General features: G+C 53.1%; 11 protein-coding genes across 11 annotated transcripts; 8 read left to right on the forward strand and 3 right to left on the reverse strand.

Annotated features, from left to right (window-relative positions):
* Window positions 1-666: 666 nt before the first annotated feature.
* Window positions 667-1,790, forward strand: LDX57_004017 (uncharacterized protein; the record flags this gene model as incomplete). Its single annotated transcript, XM_046085665.1, has 7 exons — window positions 667-677; window positions 726-757; window positions 814-1,025; window positions 1,084-1,289; window positions 1,343-1,522; window positions 1,574-1,694; window positions 1,764-1,790. 7 exons carry the CDS (start codon window positions 667-669, stop codon window positions 1,788-1,790), a joined length of 789 nt encoding a protein of 262 aa, XP_045941628.1.
* Window positions 1,791-1,935: 145 nt separating this feature from the next.
* Window positions 1,936-2,405, reverse strand: LDX57_004018 (uncharacterized protein; the record flags this gene model as incomplete). The annotated part of the gene is made up of 2 exons (XM_046085666.1): window positions 1,936-1,947; window positions 2,028-2,405. 2 exons carry the CDS (start codon window positions 2,403-2,405, stop codon window positions 1,936-1,938), a joined length of 390 nt encoding a protein of 129 aa, XP_045941629.1.
* Window positions 2,406-3,043: 638 nt separating this feature from the next.
* On the forward strand, window positions 3,044-4,820 carry LDX57_004019 (SET domain-containing protein; the record flags this gene model as incomplete). The annotated part of the gene is made up of 4 exons (XM_046085667.1): window positions 3,044-3,349; window positions 3,472-3,998; window positions 4,074-4,659; window positions 4,737-4,820. 4 exons carry the CDS (start codon window positions 3,044-3,046, stop codon window positions 4,818-4,820), a joined length of 1,503 nt encoding a protein of 500 aa, XP_045941630.1.
* A 2,416-nt stretch (window positions 4,821-7,236) lies between these two features.
* CAT8_1 (DNA-binding transcription factor cat8) lies at window positions 7,237-8,210 on the forward strand. The gene has a single exon (XM_046085668.1). It carries the CDS (start codon window positions 7,642-7,644, stop codon window positions 8,131-8,133), a length of 492 nt encoding a protein of 163 aa, XP_045941631.1. The 5' UTR covers window positions 7,237-7,641; the 3' UTR covers window positions 8,134-8,210.
* A 489-nt stretch (window positions 8,211-8,699) lies between these two features.
* Window positions 8,700-9,301, forward strand: CAT8_2 (DNA-binding transcription factor cat8; the record flags this gene model as incomplete). Its single annotated transcript, XM_046085669.1, has 2 exons — window positions 8,700-8,860; window positions 8,914-9,301. The coding sequence occupies 2 exons, from the start codon at window positions 8,700-8,702 to the stop codon at window positions 9,299-9,301; spliced, it is 549 nt and encodes a 182-aa protein (XP_045941632.1).
* A 419-nt stretch (window positions 9,302-9,720) lies between these two features.
* Window positions 9,721-10,488, forward strand: CAT8_3 (DNA-binding transcription factor cat8; the record flags this gene model as incomplete). Its single annotated transcript, XM_046085670.1, has 1 exon — window positions 9,721-10,488. The coding sequence occupies one exon, from the start codon at window positions 9,721-9,723 to the stop codon at window positions 10,486-10,488; it is 768 nt and encodes a 255-aa protein (XP_045941633.1).
* Window positions 10,489-12,527: 2,039 nt separating this feature from the next.
* On the forward strand, window positions 12,528-15,047 carry tktA (transketolase tktA; the record flags this gene model as incomplete). The annotated part of the gene is made up of 5 exons (XM_046085671.1): window positions 12,528-12,581; window positions 12,857-12,999; window positions 13,059-13,143; window positions 13,215-14,873; window positions 14,934-15,047. 5 exons carry the CDS (start codon window positions 12,528-12,530, stop codon window positions 15,045-15,047), a joined length of 2,055 nt encoding a protein of 684 aa, XP_045941634.1.
* A 650-nt stretch (window positions 15,048-15,697) lies between these two features.
* On the reverse strand, window positions 15,698-17,248 carry SPE3 (spermidine synthase; the record flags this gene model as incomplete). Its single annotated transcript, XM_046085672.1, has 5 exons — window positions 15,698-15,978; window positions 16,268-16,508; window positions 16,609-16,756; window positions 16,838-17,018; window positions 17,218-17,248. The coding sequence occupies 5 exons, from the start codon at window positions 17,246-17,248 to the stop codon at window positions 15,698-15,700; spliced, it is 882 nt and encodes a 293-aa protein (XP_045941635.1).
* A 664-nt stretch (window positions 17,249-17,912) lies between these two features.
* QCR8 (ubiquinol--cytochrome-c reductase subunit 8) lies at window positions 17,913-18,670 on the reverse strand (the record flags this gene model as incomplete). The annotated part of the gene is made up of 4 exons (XM_046085673.1): window positions 17,913-17,970; window positions 18,042-18,219; window positions 18,426-18,451; window positions 18,636-18,670. The coding sequence occupies 4 exons, from the start codon at window positions 18,668-18,670 to the stop codon at window positions 17,913-17,915; spliced, it is 297 nt and encodes a 98-aa protein (XP_045941636.1).
* Window positions 18,671-18,751: 81 nt separating this feature from the next.
* Window positions 18,752-19,413, forward strand: phb1 (prohibitin subunit PHB1). The gene has a single exon (XM_046085674.1). The coding sequence runs from the start codon at window positions 18,951-18,953 to the stop codon at window positions 19,362-19,364; it is 414 nt and encodes a 137-aa protein (XP_045941637.1). The 5' UTR covers window positions 18,752-18,950; the 3' UTR covers window positions 19,365-19,413.
* Window positions 19,414-19,530: 117 nt separating this feature from the next.
* On the forward strand, window positions 19,531-19,911 carry PHB1_2 (Prohibitin-1, subunit of the prohibitin complex (Phb1p-Phb2p); the record flags this gene model as incomplete). The annotated part of the gene is made up of 1 exon (XM_046085675.1): window positions 19,531-19,911. The coding sequence occupies one exon, from the start codon at window positions 19,531-19,533 to the stop codon at window positions 19,909-19,911; it is 381 nt and encodes a 126-aa protein (XP_045941638.1).
* Between the last annotated feature and the right edge of the window lie 319 nt (window positions 19,912-20,230).

Consider the following 20,230-nt stretch of genomic DNA (forward strand, 5'->3'; position numbering starts at 1 on the left):
CCACGCTGAACAGTTTGACCGATGCTTCTTCTAAAGTTGGTAAGGGATTTGAATTGCACATACAGTGGAATCACTACGCATGCTAACGATGGGATTCCGCATCTAGGAAACTTCCCGTGAGTGGCACCGCCGTCTCAATCCACGCCGAGATATGCGCTCTGCATACTACTACTCCTAGCATACTACTACTCCTACTGCATTCCGCAATGTTTCCTTCGAGAACACTCTAACATCTCTGCGACGATCTTAGCTTCACCACTATCGACCCTCAGCGCGCCATTGGGTACCTTCAAATAGAATGCGCCTGCCAGCGATACAACGTCTCGGACAAGTGCAAACCGAACTACGGAGGCTGTTTTGAGGGACGGCGGTCTGTCCCGATTGAGCTTCTCGATGTGGCTGGTCTTGTGCCGGGTGCGCATCAAGGTCGAGGACTGGGAAATAAGTTCTTGGATGACCTGCGCCATGCAGACGCATTGATTCATGTGGTGGATGTTAGCGGAACAACAGATGCGGAAGGTCTGGTAGCACCCTGTCTGCGTTGCATATCAAGGATCGTGGTTGACATAGGTTGGGATAATAGGAAAGGCGACACGAGGTTATGACCCTTCGCAAGACATTGAATGGCTGCATTCGGAGATCGTGCGATGGGTTCTCGGAAACCTGATGCAGAAATGGTACGTATGCTGGGTCGCTTATCATCATCAGATGCTGATTGTCGGCAGGGGATCAATCAAGAGAAGACATATGGCGATTAGTGAGTATCCCTGTCCTCGTTGCGGACTTAATAACATGTACTGACCTTGTCCCAAGAGTCGACGGCGGTGGATACCTTGCAGAACCAATTCTCCGGTTACGGAAGTACGACAGCGATTGTGGGAAGGTGCTTGGACCGAATAGGGCTGAAGGAGCCTCTTGAGGAGTGGTCGGACGAAACGATCCAGAAAGTGGTGGAAGCTTTTATTGACGAGAAGTTCCCCACGGTGTTTGCCTTGAACAAAATCGACCACCCCGACGCAGACAAGGTTCGTGATTATCTCATGTGGTTCTTCGCTGGGATCGCTACTAACAGCAATGGGACAGAACATCAGCAAAATCGCCAAAATGCAAGATCCGCAGTCCATCGTTCTTTGTTCCGCCATTTCAGAGGTTTTCCTGCGAAGACTCGCAAAGCAAAATTACATCAAATATGTGGAGGGAAGTGAATTTCTAGATACACGAGAAGATCTTATAGATATGGGCGATGCCGATGGAGGTGGATTGAAGGAGATGGATGAGAAGTTGAAGAAGTACGACACCCTGTTGCGATTCCTCTTGACATCTGTGTCTAACGATGAACCAGCCGCGTTGAGAACATGAAGGACATGGTACTTTACCGATTCGGGTCTACCGGAGTGGTACAATGTCTCTCACGAGCTGCGGAACTGCTAGGACTTGTACCCGTCTTCCCCGTCCGAAACATTTCCACCTTCTCGTCCGGTGCCGGATCCGCTGTATTCCGAGATTGCGTTCTTGTCAAGAAGTGAGCCCTCCACATCCTTCTGGCTGTATGTGTCTTGCTAACCCCTAGTAGGAACAGCACGGTGGGCTACGTTGCTCACAAGGTTATGGGCGATGTACCAATTTCCTACATCGAAGGAGTTGGCGGTGTCCGTGTCTCGGAAGATGACATTGTTGAAGTTGGGAAACACGATGTATGTGTAGTAACATTCTTGGTTTATTCTGAAGATCCATTGCTGACCGCGCTTTTCTCTCTCCCATAGGTCCTCAGCTTCAAGCCTGGCCGTTAAACCATTGTGATAGTGATACAATTCTGTACAGCTAATGTCTGGTAATGAACGATACAAAAGAGAAAAAGAAAAATGTTCAGATGATTTTCCCAGTTACTCAAAACCAAGAGAACCAAAAAAAAACCCCCCTTCCAAACAGCAAGAATCACTGACCCTTCTGTATAATGAGAACATGTCAGCCATTGACCTCATTGACAGACAAAGAAAAGAGAAGGGTTGAGAAACACCATAACATACCTGTGCCCTCTCATCATTCATCCCGATAATCGGCTCCGGTGCCTTCGGATGCTCTTTCTTAGCCTGCTTTCCATGCTGCAATCCTCCCCTCTCCGTCGTGGCCTGTGATTTCGCATCATTCCGAACCCCCTCGGATTCCTCCCGCTCTTGCATCCCAGCGCCCGACGAATCCGTAGTTGGATCGGTGTTATCTCCTTTCTTGGTTCTCTGGGACGCATGGTCCTCCGCACCCGTTCCCTTCCACTCCGGCGCCAATATGCCTTCGAAGCGCTTCTGTCCGACGGATCGTAGCGAAAGGACGTAGGGAGGCGAGGCGCGTGGGATGGGAGCGTTTCGGAGCAGTGACGTTATAGCCGGGAGGCGAGGATTGATAGGCATGTTGAGTGATTGATGTGTTGATTCTGGTGTAGAGCGAGACAACTCTAGTAGTAGAATTATCGTCGGAAAGTGTAGGAAATATGGAATCTGTTTGCAAAAGAGCAATCAATGTAGACTATTTGAGGTGTATGTTATCGAGAACTACAGTTTTTTCTTTTGGCTCGCCATCAATGTATCCCTGATGGCTGGTTACTTTGGTAGCTGGTGGCTATGACGTCTCGATGCTGCAATGTCCGGCTCTACCGGATTGGGATAGTAGGGCTTAGGGTCCGGCTTATCGATAAGAAGATTGATTCATTGACTAACATAGTTTACATTCTCATAGCATGGGATTAGATGCCAAAACTAGAGTTCCTTGTAGTTTATTGCAAAGTAAGTATAGAGCACATCCACCGTACATGCTCTCAAACACCGCGCCCTCGGAAACAAATACTGCCCACCCAAGCAGGAAAGACAGCTAGGGCTTAGGGTAACCGGCTAAGCTCTTATCGATAACAGTAAGGTGGGGGTGATGCAGACCCCGGGCAATCAACCACTTCAGTAGCTGAGCTGAGCTGAGCTCTTCAAGCATCTACACACATAAAACATTGCACTGTGAAGCCCAGACAACGCAAATCCTGATAATCTAACATCCCGTCATGAAACGCGAATACCTCCCCCTCGAGACCCTTCCCTCCTGGGCGCGCTTGAACGGCATCACGACCAATGGCGTCGCGTTCCGGAAGCTCGCGCCGACGGGCGACGACGACGGCGCAGACAAGGGGACTGCGATTGTCGCGACGGAGGAGAGAGTAAATGCATCTGAAGAGGGAGGTGGGGATGCTGGGGATGTTCTGCTGAGCGTGTCATCCGATATGGTGCTTTCGCTTCAGATGGTTGAGACGCATGCGAAGACAGATCGGTATTTGAAGGAAGTGTTGGATGCGGTGGGGGAGTTTGATAGGGTATGTTCTTTGGTTTTTTTATATTTTTCTTTCCTTTGGCGTTTTCGGGGCCTCTCTTGAATACAGAGGGGAGGATTTTACATCTCAGTTGATTGAAGGGTTAAACAAGCTGATGAAAGCAGACCGCACGCGGCGCAATCCTGATCTTCCTGATCATGCAAATCACACATTCAAGTCCAGACTTCACGACCGAGCCGCATAAGATCGGGGTGTCGAATCCGTGGTCCGAATACGTCAAGTACATGCCGCCATCAATCACACTGCCTACGTTCTACACGGAAGAAGAGCTAGAGCTGCTCCAGGGCACTTCTCTCCGGCTGGCGGTCGATGCGAAGGTCATCTCCCTCGAGAAAGAATTTGAGCATCTGCGCAAGTCCACGGAGAGTATATCCTGGTGCGAGAAATTGTGGTGGGATGAGGAGACCGGGAGATTTACGTTCGATGACTGGCGGTATGTCGATGCCGTGTACCGCTCGCGCATGGTTGATCTACCAAGCAGTGGCCACGCGATGGTGCCCTGCGTTGATATGGCAAATCATGCGTCGGGTGATGCGGTGAAGGCGCTGTATGACGAAGATATTGAGGGGAACGCCGTTCTGCGGTTGCGTTGGGGCAAGAAGTTGAATGCTGGCGATGAGGTTACCATATCGTAAGTCTTCGGTTTATTCTGTGCGCGTGCATCACCAGGGACGGAAGCAGCTAATGCTCGTGGCGACGGTTGAAGGTATGGCAACGAGAAACCAGCATCGGAGATGGTTTTTTCGTACGGATTTCTTAACCCCGAACGAACGGCGGCCAATCAGGTCTTCGTCGATCTTGATATCCCCGATGACGACCCGTTGAAGATGGCAAAGATGGCGTTCTACAAGGGTGCGCCAGGTGTCCGGATACTATCGCCTCCTGCAAGTTCAGAAACTCAGAGCACCGGCTGGGACAGCCCATTTGTTTGGTGGGCTTGCGTCAACGAGGAGGATGGACTCGATTTTAACGTGCTGCAAACCAATGACGGCGGGCGAGAGCTGAGAGCTAGTTGGAAAGGTGAAGAAGTGGACCTCTCCGGGGATCTCAGAAACTGTTTAGCTACGGATCCCCTATGGGATGTATTCCAGCTGCGAGCCGTCGTGACAATCCTGGATCGGCTGGAAACCCAATTTTTTACGCTTCAGCAGACCCAAGGGATGATTGCGGAGATCAGTCAAGACGAGCGTATGCGGGAAATCTTTAGGCCTGACGTGTTTGATACAGTTATGAGACTGCGAGGGTTAGAAGCGAAGATGTTGGAGAAGGCGATTGGGGACCTCGCAAAACAGGTAAGCAATCTCATGCCGACTTGTGGATGGTTTCTTGGTTTACCCCGTGAACGCTAATTCTTAACCCACCCTTGTAGAGAGACGATTTGATGACCACGGAGACGGTCAGCGCTTACCTCAACAGTCAACAGTCAGGCGATGTCGAAGAAGATTTCTCGTGATGTGGCCATCCAATGCATTATGATTCATTGAAAATGTGATGGCACTCTACATTCAGGGCGTCCGTCGATAGATGACATATTAGGACAATCATGACGACCCGATCTTCAATGGCGATCAAAGTTTTGGACCAGCCACGCGTGGGGACTTGGGTTCCATCGAATCACACGGAGCGACTAAGTGGGATCGACTTCTCCGGTTGGGGTACAACGTGGATTGACCAAGAATTGGGTCGCGATCGCGCTTGAGGGCCTTGAGTAGACTACCGACACCCGACAGTCGGGGTGCGATGACGTTCTCCGACTCGCAAGAAAGGTTCGACCGGATCTCAGTACCAGGGGAATTGGATCTGGGTGGCAAGGGCCGACTGCGGAACGAGGTCGGGGAGTAACGTGAGTACCAAGGATTGGACAGCGCTAGGTTTAACATATTGAAGTCAGGCTGTAACGGGGGGTAATACCAGGAACCATAAATCGACGGTGGCCACGAAGTTAGCGACCATGTACGTGTTGAAATTCGAACCGTGTCTATTGCAGAAGTCAAGGGTGTTGGATAAGCTCTGCATGGTGTATCACTGCATACGTGAGGTGGAACATTATTGAACAGTTGAACATTGATGGGGCCATCTGGAAATAGAACCTCGGCAGTTGACGGCAGCCGTCAGCCCAAATCGTTCAAGACTGGAAACTTTGACCTCCACAGCTGCCATTTTCTCGGTCAACTCTCGGCCTCAATTCACCATCTCATTTCCTCAACCAGACTGCGAGACCATCCAAGAACCAAACCTATCTTTGAGGCGGGATGTCTGAGCAGTGATCTCAATCTCATAGGTCCCCCAATCATGGTTATTCTAGGGCTCCCTCTCCGCGCGATTCTCAACCCCACCTCGCGGACGACGCCAACCAACTTCCAAGAATCTTGTCCTCCAATCCCTCGACGGTCGTTTCTCAGGATCGGACGATGGAACTCGGATCCCCCGCGATTTTCTAGCCGCGAACGACCGGGGGAACGTTGACCATTCACGACACACTTTCGGCTCTCGAAGCCTCGATCAAACCCGATTTCAGTCGAAAAAGGGAAATGGCAAGAGAATGATACGGAGTATGGTTTATGGACAATGGCTTCCCTCGTGGCGGAGAAATTCGGCCAAGACTCGGGCCTCGTAATAATGTGGACGGAGAGCCGTGACTTCCCTGTCCGATGGGATCCCGCTGGCGCTTTTAGTCTGAGACCGACCAGACAAATTAATTACTTTTGCAGGGGAAAGAAAAAAAGCAAAGATAAAAAAAAACCCAGAAAATCCCGCAGAACCAGGGACCGATATTTGATTCGATGCGACAGCTTCTGTTTTACACTCACGCATCTTGCAGATGCCCTTGGCCGAATCGGCGGCATTGGCATGCACTCGCGTTATCTTTCAAGTTTCAACCTTTGTTAGGATCTCCCGCCATTGCGGGGAGGAGGGGAAACCGAGAGAGACCGGGAGAGAGGGGGGGCAATTGGGTCGGAAAGGCTGGAAAAGATCTTCGTTCTCATCCACATTTGGGTGACTGACTTTCACTGACTTGTCCTCCAGGTCCCAAGGACCTCTGGGAGCACAAATGTGGAAAAAGCTTTAATGGTTCCGAAAGTGGACGATCACCTCCAAACCGGGGAACGCAAGTTGTGACCATCACGAACCAACTGGGTTGTCGATAGTCCGATACGCACCGAATTCGGAGTAGTTTGGGCTGTTGACAGGATTCGGGGCCCCGATACATTATGTGTACTGCGCCATACTATACTGTGTCGAGCGGACGGGAACCTGGGATGTTCGTGAAGAACAGAAGACCGTCGAGGACGATCCGACATCGCCCCCTGGCCCAGTCGAGGGACTGTCGTTGGAGGAAATGGTACGGAGGAGATATCGCACCCATGACGATTCGGTGCCTAGGCCGAGAGGATTGCATTCATGGGCCATGCTAAGGGCAATAGTTGGATGTATGTAGGGAGACGGTTTGCGCAAGTCGTCATCCTGCGGTGCGAGGTACGGTTAGGCAGTACAGTGAAGGGGCAGCATTGTCCAGGAGTTTTGTATGCTTGAGTATGAGGAAGATGCCTTCATGGTTATCTATAGATGGTACTCCGTAGTTACCCCGTGAGAGTCCAACAAACCTCCAGGAGACTCCGGGAGCGCAGGAGTACTGCAGGCGTACCTTACCGTCCTTACGGTAAGGGCAATACGGACGAGGCAGCGCCGAATGCCAGAATCGTAAGCAAAGCGCCATGATTGGCGTCCAGACGGGCAGGTGACCCCACCTGGAGAACCCCACCGCCCCCCTTTTCGAGCCGGCTGCCGTCACCCGCTCAATACGCGATACCCTCTGCGTACAACATGGAAAAGTTGAAAGTTCTGTGGTTCTCCCCGGTCTGGCTGGCCTCTCTTTCTTACTCTCTCTCCTCTCTCCGGTTCATCATCCTCCTCCTCCCTCCTTCTCCTCCACATCCACGCCACCCGAACCATCATACTTGCCCGCCTCTTGGATCACCCCGGCCTTTCTCTCCTCGACACTCCTCCCTCTTCTATTCTCGTCCGATTCAGTGTTCCTTGTTCACTTCCTACAACGCCTCATCAAACTCGATCTATACAATTCATTCTTATAGACCCGGTGGACATTTTCAACTTTTTCGATTTCGATATTACACTGCTCACGTACCCTACCCGCCACTCGCAGAGAGCCAACAGAACGCACAGAAAGCAAAAGGCAAGCATCCCGCCGATCCGGACATTTAGACACGACCACCCATCCTGCCGAGGCAGATGCGTTAGAGCATCCCGCCAATATGCCCGGAATCCTACCTATGAAAGTTATCAAGGTCGGCAGCACCTCGCAGAGCCGTATCGCCCAGGCCTGCGACCGCTGCCGAAGCAAAAAGATTCGCTGTGACGGCGTCCGACCGTGCTGTACACAATGCGCCAACGTCGGCTTCGAGTGCAAGACCAGCGACAAGCTCAGCCGTCGAGCGTTCCCCCGCGGATACACGGAATCGTTGGAGGAGCGGGTCAGAGCCCTGGAGAGCGAGGTGCGGGACTTGAAGAACTTGTTGGACGAGAAGGACGAGAAGATCGATGTCCTGTCCCGCATACATTCCTTCTCCTCGTCGCATCAGAAGTCCCGGTCGCCGTCCGTGCCGGTTAAGACCAATGCGTCCAATCCCGCCGAGGATTTGATTCAGGTGCCGCAGTCCTCGCAGCCAGAGGAAACGGCTGATGAGGAGTGTGCTGGTGTCTCCAGTGCCCGTGGTTTCTCTGGTAAGTATTACTTCCCCTCCTAGGGTTGGAAGATGTCGCCGTTGCCGCCGTTGAGGCATTACCACTCACCCTGTCTAGATACCTTCACCAACAGACTCATGGAACAAGGTCGACTGCCCTCGAACGTCTCGACCCGTGTCTTAAAGGCCTCGCCGTCGCCTATCTCACATTCTCGTGTCGATCAGGAGATCAAGACTGCGCCTCGCTTGGTGTCCGACCAACTCATCAACATCTTCTTCCAAGAATGGGCCCCTCTGTACCCGGTAGTGCACAGGCCCACCATCCTCAAAGCTTACGAGCAGTATCTATCGAATACGGAATCCTTACAGAGCAACAAGCATGACATGACACAGTTGAACTTGATCTTTGGCATTGCCGCTCTTGCTTCGATTGTAAGATTGAGCCCCCCCCCCCCTCCCCCCCACGCGGAGCGCTTACGATACGAATTGCTAACACCTCACTACGACAGTCGAGGACCAACCAGGATCCCGCCTTTTTTGAAGACAATTGGTCGCCCGCTTTGGAGTTGCTTTCGAGCGATATCTCCATTCCAACGCTGCAGTGCTTTGTTCTAGCCCAGATCTATTGCATGACCAAGGGCGACTACACTAGCCTTCTGCGTTATCGGAGTCTTTCTGTTGGCATTTGCCATCAGCTGAGACTCCATCAGAGCCAGAAACGCTTCTCGGCGAACCCCCTCTTGGCCGAGACCCGCAAGAAGGTGTTCTGGTGTCAATACGTGCTCGACCGGTTTGTCCCACCTTGTCCGTCTGCGTGAATGTAACTCTCTGACTCAGCCATAGTTTCACTGCCGCCTTGACCGGTTTGCCCGTCGTTCTACGCGAGGGCGACATCCGCACTGAGTACCCCGAGGACATCGATGACGAGAATGTCACGGAAACGGGCTTTTTGCCGACACTGCCCGGAGAGTCGACCCGTGTGTCCGGTGCCATTGCCCTGTTCGCTGCCTCGAGGGTATTGAACAAAGCCTTGGAAGATATGTATCCGTCTGATGGTGGCTACGACATCCCCGTGTCCAAAATGCGTTCGGTTGCTGGCCAACTGGATCAGTGGGTTCAGGCGTTGCCCGCTCACCTTCGCCTAGAATTCTCTCAGGATAAACCTAGCACGAATGTGACGAGTAGCCGCTCGCCGCTTCTGGTACGTACTGGCCCGCTCACACATTTGTAAGGCCCAATCGCTAACTGTCTTACCAGTCCCTGGTATACTACTTCATTCGGTCTTTGATTCATCGTCCCGCTGTCTGCTTCGGCGAGGAACACATCCGCTCGCCATCTGTGCTCGCCATCGCCGACTCGAGTAAGCACATTATTCAAATCTTGGAGCTGCTTGACGAGCGGCGTCTTTGTCTCTCCGTCAGCATCAACCGGAAAGAGCTGGTCTTTGCTTGTGGATTGGGACTTCTTTGGCAGAATCTCGGCCTCAAGCGCGACAGCAAGCTTGTCAAGGAAAGCCAGAAACTTTTGACGACTGTCGTCAACCAGATCGAGTCCGAGTCGTCGCCTGCCGCCGCGGAATTCAGCGTCCTGGCGAACATCTTGGTATCGCTGGATAGCAGCAAGCGTGCCCCCGCCAGTAAAGCACAAGAAATGTCGCCACCGACGCAGAAGCCCTTGAAATCGCCTAAGAAGCACTTGCAGTCTTGGAAGAACCGGTTGGCTGGCCATAGCGGCGCGGACCATCCGAGTAAGCAGGATTCCCCGTCGCGCCGGGCCACGATCTCCGGCATGAGTCCGCAAATCTCCCAACAGCGGATTCGGTCTTCCAGCTGGGCCAGTTTGCCGCCCGACAATTTCCACCCGATCCACGTGCCTACCGACAAGGCGTATTATGCGGCGCCCACGGGTGGTTACGACCCGAGCCAGGTGATGGCTAGCTCGGCACCGGCGGACGGAACGTCGGGAACAATGACGATGTCGGACTGGGAGTTCGTGCTCAGCGACATGGACCGCGGATACTCAAACATCTTCACCGGCATTTACGGCGGAAAGGAATGTGGAGAAGACAGCGGACCGTTCGCGTCGTTGACCGCCGAGTACGGACAGAAACCGGATTCCCGCGGCGTGCCGCTAGCTGCACCGCCAGGGGACGTTCAGGGACTGTCGCCCGAGGCCTGGTCGGCCACCAGCGGCAGTGACATACCGCCCAACCAGGACGTGGTGGCGCAAAGCGTGCTCAGCTACTCGGACGAGAGCATGGGCAGCGCGGAGGACGGCGTGGGGTACCACGACATGCGGCTGTCTCCGGAGGACCAGGCCACTTTATTAGATCCGTTCCGGGCGGTCATGATGCCGGCGGTGGAAGACGAGGTGGACGACTTTGGTCTGGGCGGATGGGATCGGCGACTGGCCGTTTAAACCGTTGAAACTCTTTGATTTTTGATTTTGGGATACGATTGGTGTTCTTGATTGGGAATGGCGTCTGGAAGGATTGATTGATTTAGTCCATCCAGGATACGATTTTGTGTGTTGTTATTTATCGCTTTGTGTTTGTTTCCTCTTCCTGTGATACCTGGTCAATTGTCGGGAGTCTTGGGTCGAACATCACAAGCTCCGGGATGAAACGCCGTGGTGTTTGGATGTCTTCTGTTCTGATGTGTTTGACGTTTCATGTTTGTGGATTGTGCGTTGGGATATGAAATTGGGATTAGGCGCGTCTTTGACTTGAACGATTTATTTAGTATCTTCTGCCGCAGTGACCTTGTTCGTGACCGAGGCACGTCGTACATACATAATGGTCACTGTTTATGAAATTGATTTGATCGACATCACATTCTTTCTCCCTCTTTTTCCATTCCTTCTTTCCCCGCGCTGATAGATTTGACACTCGACGTATGCGGCGCCATGCATCACATTGCCCTTGACCTTTGCATGCACGAAGAGATGCAAGTCGGGTACATTCGGCCTTGAAGAGCTGGTTTTCTGTCCGCCATGACGTCGTCCAAGACGGTCTATGCTCGTCTCTGCTCGTGAAGTGAGGTTGATATCAAATTCCCCACTCCCAGGTGAACCTACTACACTATCTAATAGGTCCTTATATTTAGTCCAGCTAATCCGGAGTCGGCCGATCGCAGGAAGCCAACTCCCGCATGTCGGATTGGACGTTGACGGGTTCGTTGGCGGAGAGAGCTTGTGAAAGCCGGGGATTGACTTTTTTTCGTTATACATTTGATTTGTCGTTGTTGTTGTTGTTGGTGTTATTGCGTGAAATCTGTGATCGGATGGCTCGGTACGTGGCGGGGGACCTTTACATCCTCCATACTACTACAACACTACAACCACCAAAAACAATACCCCCCTAGTCCAGATAGAAAGACGTGAGAAACCCCCATAGGATGAAGTAATCCCACGAGGAGAAGTCTCCGATCAAATGAAGGAAAAGAATCTTCACACGCCCACCGCCAGGACATCGGAGCAGCGTCCTCCGGACCCAGAAGGTGTTGAACCGTGACTAATGCTGAGTACTGTGCTCCGTGATTATAGAACAGGCCGTGAGAGTGGGATGGCTTTCTAGTTAATTAGTTCCTCCGCGACAGAAATCTCCCGACGCGGTACAAAGCATTATTCAGTCGATCCCAGTCCAGACCGGGGGGGCACGGAAGGTCGGCCAACTCATGGGATCTGCATGGTGAAGTGTCTGGATAGATTGGCGTTGATCTAGACAAAGGGCGAAGGTAGATAGAAGAAACCTACATCGTATGTGTAGGTAGGATGGATGGATAATGTCAGACTGACAGAAGTAACTGGTTTCAAACAGGAAAAACTCCGGGGATGGATTGATGTAAGAGAAGCAGAAGAAGAATGGATGGATTTTGTTGAGATCATCCGAGGGGCGTGGGTGCCTGAGGCAGAACTTTATATACTTGGCCTCGAGCAGTTTGTTTGCATCGAGGTCAACCTCAGCTGGAACGATAGCCCGTACTGAGAATATGAGAAATCCCTGTCGTATTCCCTAGGTACTACGAATACTGTCCGTCCAGGCAATGTCCATCTGCAGCCATGAATGTACCTTGTAGACTGACCAGTGCATCCGGTGAGAGAAGAGAAAAGGCCGCTGCCCCACCGGAAGACATCATTGCCCCCACCTGCCCAGTTCAGAGACCCCTCCATCCCTCCTGCCCGTTCGGCTCCCTCCTCTTTTCTTCGGCTCTCCTCCCTCTTCTCTTCCTTCTTCCTTCCTTCTTTCTTCTCTCCCATCTCTCTCTCCTCTTGTTGTGATTTCTCTTCCCCTGTCGTTGCTTTTCCATTTCACGCAAGACGGGCTTTGTTCGCTGTTTTCTTTTCTTTTTTGTCTAAAAAGTATATCGAGAGAAGAGTATGTATATGCCTTCACTTCACTCGACAGCTTCATTCCATCTCCGTAGCTAACCTTCGTCATCGCTACAGACATTGCAATCATGGGTTACACCGACTTGGACCAATTGGCCATCAACACGATCCGTGTTCTCGCGGTACGTCTCTTGGAGAAAGCTCCGAGTCCTCATGTTCGCCGCGGCAGGATGAGATGCTTCTGGGAGCTGCGGGCGAGTGGTTTCGGAACTGCGGGATTTAAGCTATGCTTCTCGGTGGCTGTTCAGTTTCCTTTGGAATGAAGGGTTCATCGCTGCCTGCGATCCTCAACTTCTCGCTCTCTCCGCGGCGTCTCCTCTCATCTCCACCCCACGGAACATGGGCTCCGGAGCACTCTTCACCGGGTTTCCCATTCTGATGCTAATTCCCCATCCAGGTCGATGCCACCTTCAAGGCCAACTCCGGTCACCCCGGTGCCCCCATGGGCATGGCCCCCGTGTCCCACGTTCTCTTCAACAAGTTCATGAACTTCAACCCTCAGAACCCCGACTGGGCTAACCGGGATCGTTTCGTTCTCTCGTACGTCTTCTGTTATCTGTTCTTATCAGATTGGCGGCTAATCGCTTACCCCCTCACAGGAACGGCCACGGTTGCATGCTCCAATATGCTCTGCTCCACCTCTTCGGCTACAAGGTCTCCATGGATGACCTGAAGGCCTTCAGAGTATGTCTTGCCCTTTTTTTTTTTTTTTTTTTTTTTTTTTTTCGTGTTATCGGTACTAATAATTCCCACAGCAACTCGACAGCATCACCCCCGGTCACCCCGAGGCTCACGACACCCCCGGTGTTGAGGTCACCACGGGTCCCCTGGGTCAGGGTTTCGCCAACGCCGTCGGTCTGGCCATTGCCCAGGCCCAGGCTGCCGGTACCTACAACAAGTCCGGCTACAACCTCTTCAACAACCACACCTACGTCTACTTCGGTGATGGCTGTGCTATGGAGGGTATTGCCAGCGAGGCCGCTTCCATGGCCGGTCACTTGAAGCTTGGCAACCTGATTGGTATCTACGATGACAACGGTATCTCCATCGACGGTGACACCAAGTGTGCTTTCACCGAGGATGTCACCAAGCGCTTCGAGGCCTACGGCTGGCACACCGTCTGGGTTAAGGACGGTGACAACGACCTTGAGGGCATCGAGGCCGCCATCCGCGAGGCTCAGTCCGTCACCGACAAGCCCACCATGATCCGCCTGACTACCACCATTGGTTTCGGTTCCAAGCTGCAGGGTACCGGTGGTGTCCACGGTAACCCCCTCAAGGCCGACGACTGCGAGGGCGTCAAGCAGCTGTTTGGCTTCGACCCCAAGCAGAGCTTCGTCGTCCCCCAGCAGGTCTACGACCTCTACCACAAGCGCGCCGCCGAGGGTGCCGCCAAGGAGCAGGAGTGGTCCCAGCTCTTCCAGAAGTACTCTGCTGAGCACAAGGCCGAGGGTGCCGACCTGAGCCGTCGTCTCTCTGGCAAGCTTCCCGAGGGCTGGGAGAAGAGCCTGCCCGTCTACAAGTCCAGCGACGCCGCTGTCGCTTCCCGTAAGCTGTCCGAGGCCGTCCTCGAGAAGATCCACGACGTCATCCCCGAGCTGCTGTCCGGCTCCGCCGATCTGACTGGCTCCAACAACACCCGCTGGAAGAACGCCGTCGACTTCCAGCCCCCCGAGTACGGCATCGGCGACTGGTCCGGCCGCTACCTCCGCTACGGTGTGCGTGAGCACGCCATGGCTGCCGTCATGAACGGTCTTGCCGCCTACGGCCTCCACATCCCCGCCGGTGGTACCTTCCTGAACTTCGTCTCCTACGCCGCCGGTGCCGTCCGTCTGTCCGCCCTTTCCCGCGTCCGTGTCATCCACGTCGCGACCCACGACTCCATTGGTCTGGGTGAGGACGGCCCTACTCACCAGCCCATCGAGACCCTGGCCCACTTCCGTGCTCTCCCCAACTGCATGGTCTGGCGTCCCGCCGACGGCAACGAGACCAGCGCTGCCTACTACTCCGCCCTCACCTCCAAGCACACACCCAGTATCCTGGCTCTTACTCGCCAGAACCTGCCCCAGCTGGAGGGCAACTCCATCGAGGCTGCTCTGAAGGGTGCCTACCCCGTCATCGAGGCTTCCGACGCCGCCGTCACCCTCATCTCCACCGGTTCCGAGGTCAGCATCTGTGTTGAGGCCGCCAACTACCTGAAGGAGAAGCACGGCGTCACCGCCCGCGTCGTCTCCGTGCCCTGCTTCGAGGTCTTCGACGCCCAGGACAAGGCCTACAAGCTCAAGGTCCTCCCCGACAACATCCCCGTCATGTCCGTCGAGGCCCTCTCCACCATGGGTTGGGAGCGTTACGCTCACGAGCAGTTCGGTCTGAACCGCTTCGGTGCCTCGGGTCCTTACAAGGATGTCTACAAGGTAAGATAGCTCTCCACCTTGCTCTAATTCTCACTATGCATGTACTAATTCGAAATTCAGAAATTCGAGTTCACCCCTGAGGGCATCAGCAAGCGCGCTCTGGCCACCATCGACTTCTACAAGGGCACGCCCGTGCGCTCGCCCATCAACCGTGCCTTCCAGCAGATCTTGTAGATGTCTTCTCATGACCTAGCGACATGATGTGTTCACGTTAATTTCTTGTTTTATGAAATGTAACTTGGGACGATGTTGATCCCTGGTCTGCCAGGGAGAAGTCCTATTTATTCCAATCCACGGCTTGACGAATTTTGTTTTGAGAAAATTGCGTGCCTATTTCTGTTCATCTTTTTTCTTGATCTGAATTGGCTCTGTAGTAGATTTAGAGGGAGAATCCTAGTCTACAAAAATAAGAATACCACTGTTTCGATGTTTGGAGTTTACACTTGACTGGCGCTTGTAGACCGTCCGTTTTGATAGATTCGGTTGACTATTTCAAGGCCTTCACTTGACGTTTCCGCTACCCACGAAGAGATCATAAACGCAATACAATGAAGGCTTCCAGTGTATAAGTCAAGCCTTCTTCAGACCGTCATGGATTATCGTGGATTATCAGACCCCCTAGGCGCCTCTAGATAGAAAATACGAGTCATTCCTCCCAAGATATCAAAAGTTGGAAAGAAAGAGCAGTAACCGAGATCCAGAAGCAAAGGAAATCAGATAAGAGATAGAGAGAGAGAGAAAGAGGAAAATAAAGAAGATGTTGGAGGGGGTAATCATAAGAATTTCTAAACCAGAGAAAAAAAAAGATTAAATAGGTAGCAAGCCTAGTTGTTCAGAGCCTTGCGGGCAAAGTTGGGCAGCACGAAGCTGGCGCGGTGGATGTCCTGGTTGTAGTAGCGGCAGAGACGCTCCTCCTCCTCGCGAGACCAGGTGCGAGAGGGCTCGCGCACGTTGCGGTTGGCGTCCTTGCAGCAGACCATGAAGCCGATCTGGCCGGAGGGGTAGGTGGGGATGGTGGTGTAGGCGTATTCGGCGACGGGGAAGACCTCCTTGCAGGCCTTGCGGAGGTTGGAGATCAGGGAGAGGTGCAGCCATTGGTTCTCGGCTGTGGAGGGAAACGCTAACCCAAAACCAATCCCGAGATGGTCGGGCGGTTTAGGGGAGCAGATAGGTTAGCTTCAAGGTTTCTCAAGGATAAATCAAAGTGCGGTGGTTTTTGATAGGATGTGGGAGGGGATGAGTATAGGAAAATAGACAAAAAGTGGCGAGAAGAGAGCGACATATATAGAGAGAAACAATAGAAAGAAAGAAAGAAACGAGGGAAGGAAGATACAAAGGGGAATTATGCTTGAGGAAAAGAGGGCAGAAGACAGGTAAAAGGAAAGGCGACGAACAACCTTGTGTGGTGATGACACCTCCTTCACGGAGAGCACCGTTGAGGAGCTCGAAGTAGGGCTTCTGGAAGAGACTCTCGGCGGGACCCTCGGGGTCGGAGCTGTCGGTGATGATAACGTCGAACTCGTTCAGGCGGTTCTTCAGGAACTCGAAGCCATCGCCAACGTGGGTCTTGACGTTGGGGTGCTGGAAGCCGATGCTCATACCGGGGAGGTACTTCTTGGAGACACGGATGACGGCCTATAGAACGGTGGTGAGTTGCTTGTCTTCATTTTGACAGGAACCATGGTGGGATTCTTCTGCGCGGCAAGAATCACCATGGGACAATGGACATTCATACCTCGTCGATGTCACAAAGGATGGCCTCCTCGACGGTCTCGTGCTTGACGACCTCACGGAGGACACCGCCATCTCCACCACCGATGACCAGGACCTTCTTGGGGTTGGGGTGAGCGTTCATGGCCAGGTGGGTGATCATCTCCTGGTAGCTGAAATTTTATCAGTATTTTCGTGCATGGGGAGAGGGAGGGGTAGATGGAGAAAGAAAGAAAAAAAATAAATAAACATACGAGAACTCATCACGCTCGGTGCACTGGATAACGTTGTCCAGGACGAGGACGGTACCGTAGTCGCTGCTCTCGAAGACCAGGACATCCTGGTACTTGGACTTCTCGTGGTGCAGGATCTGGTTGACCTTAAGGTTCATAGCCTGACCGGGCCACATGTCGGACTGCTCGGAGAACCAGCCATCTAGAGGGAAATGAGAGGTTAGCGAGACAATTGAAGCGCATGAAGAGAGGAGGAATCAAAAGAAGGACCCGGTCTATCTGCTCAACTCAAGAATTGATCCATTGAGACCGATGGTGGTCTGGCAGAGCAAGGCGGGGTAGTTGGCAGGCCATGGAGGGGCTGAAGATCAAGATGCATGGGGGGAAGGGAATGAACATACCCTTGATGGTAGGGTGAGTGATTTCGGACATGGTGATGGAGTGGTAGGAACGTCGAAGACGAGAAGACGAGGGGATGAAGAGAGAGAGGGATGGAGAGAGGAAAGAGGAAGAGGAAGAAGAGGAAAAGCAGAGACGTCGCAGGTGGGGGGAAACGAGGAAATTCATGAAATTCTTATTCATGATTCTCGTATGTTTGCGGTATTTTGCATTACGCCTGTCCCGCCCGCTTTGGGGTTGGTTTTTTCGTTTTTCTTAGTCGCCTGGTTCTTCAGGCGGGAAAAGTAGGAGGACAGCATTCAAGCCTTCTGTCCTACCTTCGGCTTATTTCATGTTTCACTTCTCTCTGCAACGTCACTTTGTTGGGCATCAACCAGACCAGAGATGAAGTTCTCCAAAAAGATACCAGTTAATACTTCGAATACTACCTCAATACCAGTACCAGCCTTACCCGAAAGGGCACAACTACCGCCAGCCAATGGCCGCATCCAGAATTCACGGCGTCATCCAGTCCAGAGTAGTTCTTACGTCTCGTCCATTATTTTAAGGTAATCATCACTCGATGGGAGGGCATTTTCAACCCAGTAGATAGCGCGCAACTCTTTCGATTGCTTCTAGTTACTGTACAATTGCAATCACCATCCCTTCCGTGCCTCCGCCCGGTTAGCAGGAGGTCCCCTCATTCCAGAGATTTCATTTACTCCTCGTCACCACCCTCGGCGAGACGGCCGGGCTTGGAGTTGAGGTAGTGGTTTCTGTGAAGCGTTGGAGTTCGCAGTCAGTCCCGGTCCATTCCCAATTTCGGTGTCCGGCGAGCGCGACATACCTGTCAATGGCCCAGTTCATGGCGACGTAGGCGGCAACGAAGGGGGGAGCCACGTAGAGGACCTGAGCGCTGAATCGGCGGAAGGTGTTGAAGATGGCGGCGTTAAAGGCACCGGCGAGAGGGCGCTGACGGTTGGGCGACAGAGAGTAGGTCGCGATGCGCTGGGGAGTAGGGCAGCCTGTATAAGAACGAAGGGCACTGGGTCAGTCATTGCTCGGAGAGATTATCGCTCGGTCGGGAATCGCGTTGTTCGCTTGTCGGGATCACCGAGGCGAGCATCCAGAAGGGTTGAGAGAAGATATCAAAGTCCAATGCCTTCTCATGTATCCCGTGCTCTTCCTGTCTGGCGATATCTCGTGGCGGTATCAGGGTCCGGGAACCTACCGAGAGAACCCCATTCTCCGATGAAGCTGTCATCAAGCAGAAGTTAGCATTGCTACTCATGTAGTGAGGTGCATTCCACTCGTCTTAGAATTGGCCTGCCCCGGCATCCTTGCTCAACGGCAACGCAGGGCTGACCGTGACCGAAAGGATGACCGGAAGGGCAAGGACCAGCCCCAGCACAACGGCAGAGGAAAAACAGAAACCACTCACAATCCGTTCTTAGGATCGACAGAAGAGCCACCCATTGTGCAGGTATTGAGATAAAGAAAAGGAAAAGATGAGAGAGCGTGGGAGAGCAGCGAGACAACGAGCAAGAGAGACGGCGAGAGAAGTCGAGGAACTGAGGTTCGGGCCAAAACGGCGAAGTTGAGAAGAGCCAGGGCGCTAGTCCGCATCGGGCCAGCCTGCGAAAAGCCCGACATCATCTAAGCTCCTCTTTGCAACACCTCCTGCTCTGCTAACTCTCCCTCCCATATCTTCCCCGCCCACCTCCCCTCATCAACGTCCTCTTCTCCTTCTCTCACAATGGCTGCCAACGGTTCTACCCGGCTCATGCGCTGGGCTGTCGGCCTGTTCGCCGGTGCCTACGCCGTCGACGCCTCCATCTACGACGTCCGTGGTGGTAGCCGCGCCGTCATCTTCGACCGCTTGTCCGGTGTGCAGGACAAGGTGGCCAACGAGGGCACCCACTTCCTGATCCCCTGGCTGCAGCGGTCCATTATCTACGACGTCCGCACCAAGCCTCGCAACATCTCCACCACTACCGGCAGTAAGGATTTGCAGATGGTCAGCTTGACCCTGCGAGTGCTACACCGTCCGGATGTCCCGAAGCTGCCGATTATCTACCAGGTATGTCCTTCCTCTCTCTCGCTCATCCAATCATCCTTCCGGTCACCTCTGTGCTCGCCTCTAGCTGCTTCCTTTCTTCCGCAAGTTTGATCCGGCTAATGAATCGTGGGGCAAATAGAACTACGGCACCGACTACGACGAGCGAGTCCTCCCCTCCATCGGCAACGAAGTGCTGAAATCCATCGTGGCCCAATTCGACGCCGCCGAGCTGATCACCCAGCGTGAGGCCGTCTCGAACCGCATCCGCACGGACCTGATGAAGCGCGCCTCGCAGTTCAACATCGCCCTGGAAGACGTCTCCATCACCCACATGACCTTCGGCAAGGAATTCACGCGAGCCGTCGAGCAGAAGCAGATCGCCCAGCAGGACGCCGAGCGCGCCCGCTTCATCGTCGAGCGCGCCGAGCAGGAGCGCCAGGCCAATGTCATCCGCTCCGAAGGTGAGGCCGAGAGTGCCGACATCATCAGCAAGGCCGTCGCCAAGGCCGGCAGCGGTCTCATCGAGATCCGTCGTATCGATGCCAGCAAGGAGATCGCTCATACCCTGTCGAGTAACCCCAACGTGACGTATCTGCCGGGTGGTGAGGGCAAGGACGGTGGTAAGAGCACGAACCTCCTGCTGGGATTGCGGAGCTAGATTGGTGAAGGTGTGGAGTGTTTTTCAATTTGTTTTTTCTTTTCCTCTCTTGCTGTCAAGCTTGGACTATATCTCTTATTTCCGATTTTGAAACCTGGCTGGATCTTGGGCGTGCATGATCTCCCCGGCGAACTGATGTTGTATGGTTAATTCTCTCTGTTTCTGATGTTCCTTAACCCAACTGTAGCAATAGCATATATCAATTCCTCTCTGCATATTACTGAAGTGCATGTTTTCGGCTGCAGTATTGCTGTATCCAAAAAGCATCTTTATATCGTATATCATGCAAGCAGATCATACCAAGTAATCTTCATCCAAC

The sequence above is a fragment of the Aspergillus melleus genome (genome assembly GCF_016097325.1).
Source record: "Aspergillus melleus strain CBS 546.65 chromosome Unknown contig2, whole genome shotgun sequence".
Lineage (NCBI taxonomy): Eukaryota > Fungi > Ascomycota > Eurotiomycetes > Eurotiales > Aspergillaceae > Aspergillus > Aspergillus melleus.